The sequence below is a fragment of the Gavialis gangeticus genome, unplaced genomic scaffold (genome assembly GCF_001723915.1).
Source record: "Gavialis gangeticus isolate Ggan-Ray unplaced genomic scaffold, GavGan_comp1, whole genome shotgun sequence".
NCBI lineage: Eukaryota > Metazoa > Chordata > Crocodylia > Gavialidae > Gavialis > Gavialis gangeticus.
Genome location: NW_017729000.1, coordinates 376,671 through 376,923, shown reverse-complemented (window position 1 = coordinate 376,923; position 253 = coordinate 376,671). Strand labels below are relative to the sequence as shown.

General features: G+C 72.3%; 2 protein-coding genes across 2 annotated transcripts in view; one reads left to right on the top strand and one right to left on the bottom strand.

Annotated features, from left to right (window-relative positions):
• RGS14 (regulator of G-protein signaling 14) overlaps positions 1-253 on the bottom strand; it is a 26,100-nt gene that overhangs the window by 20,639 nt on the left and 5,208 nt on the right. The gene's annotated exons all lie outside the window — the stretch shown is intronic.
• Positions 3-253, top strand: part of LMAN2 (lectin, mannose binding 2) — a gene marked incomplete at its 5' end in the record, with an annotated part of 10,564 nt that continues 10,313 nt past the window's right edge. Inside the window, 2 exon segments of the mRNA XM_019505938.1 lie at positions 3-27; positions 142-253. Of these exon segments, the coding sequence (XP_019361483.1) occupies positions 3-27; positions 142-253 (137 nt within the window).

Genomic DNA, 253 nt, shown 5'->3' with positions numbered 1-253 from the left:
AACACTCGCTCATCAAGCCTTACCAGGGTGAGGCGGCGGGGCGGGGTGGGCGGCGCTCCGGGGCCTAGAGGCTCCGCCCGGGCTCGCCCGTGGCCGGCGGCCCCAGCGCCGGTCTCACCCGCTGCCCGCCTGTTGCTGCAGGGGTCGGGTCCAGTTCCATGCCGCTGTGGGACTTCCAGGGCAGCACGATGCTGACCAGCCAGTACGTCCGCCTGACGCCCGACGAGCGCAGCAGGGAGGGCTCCATCTGGAA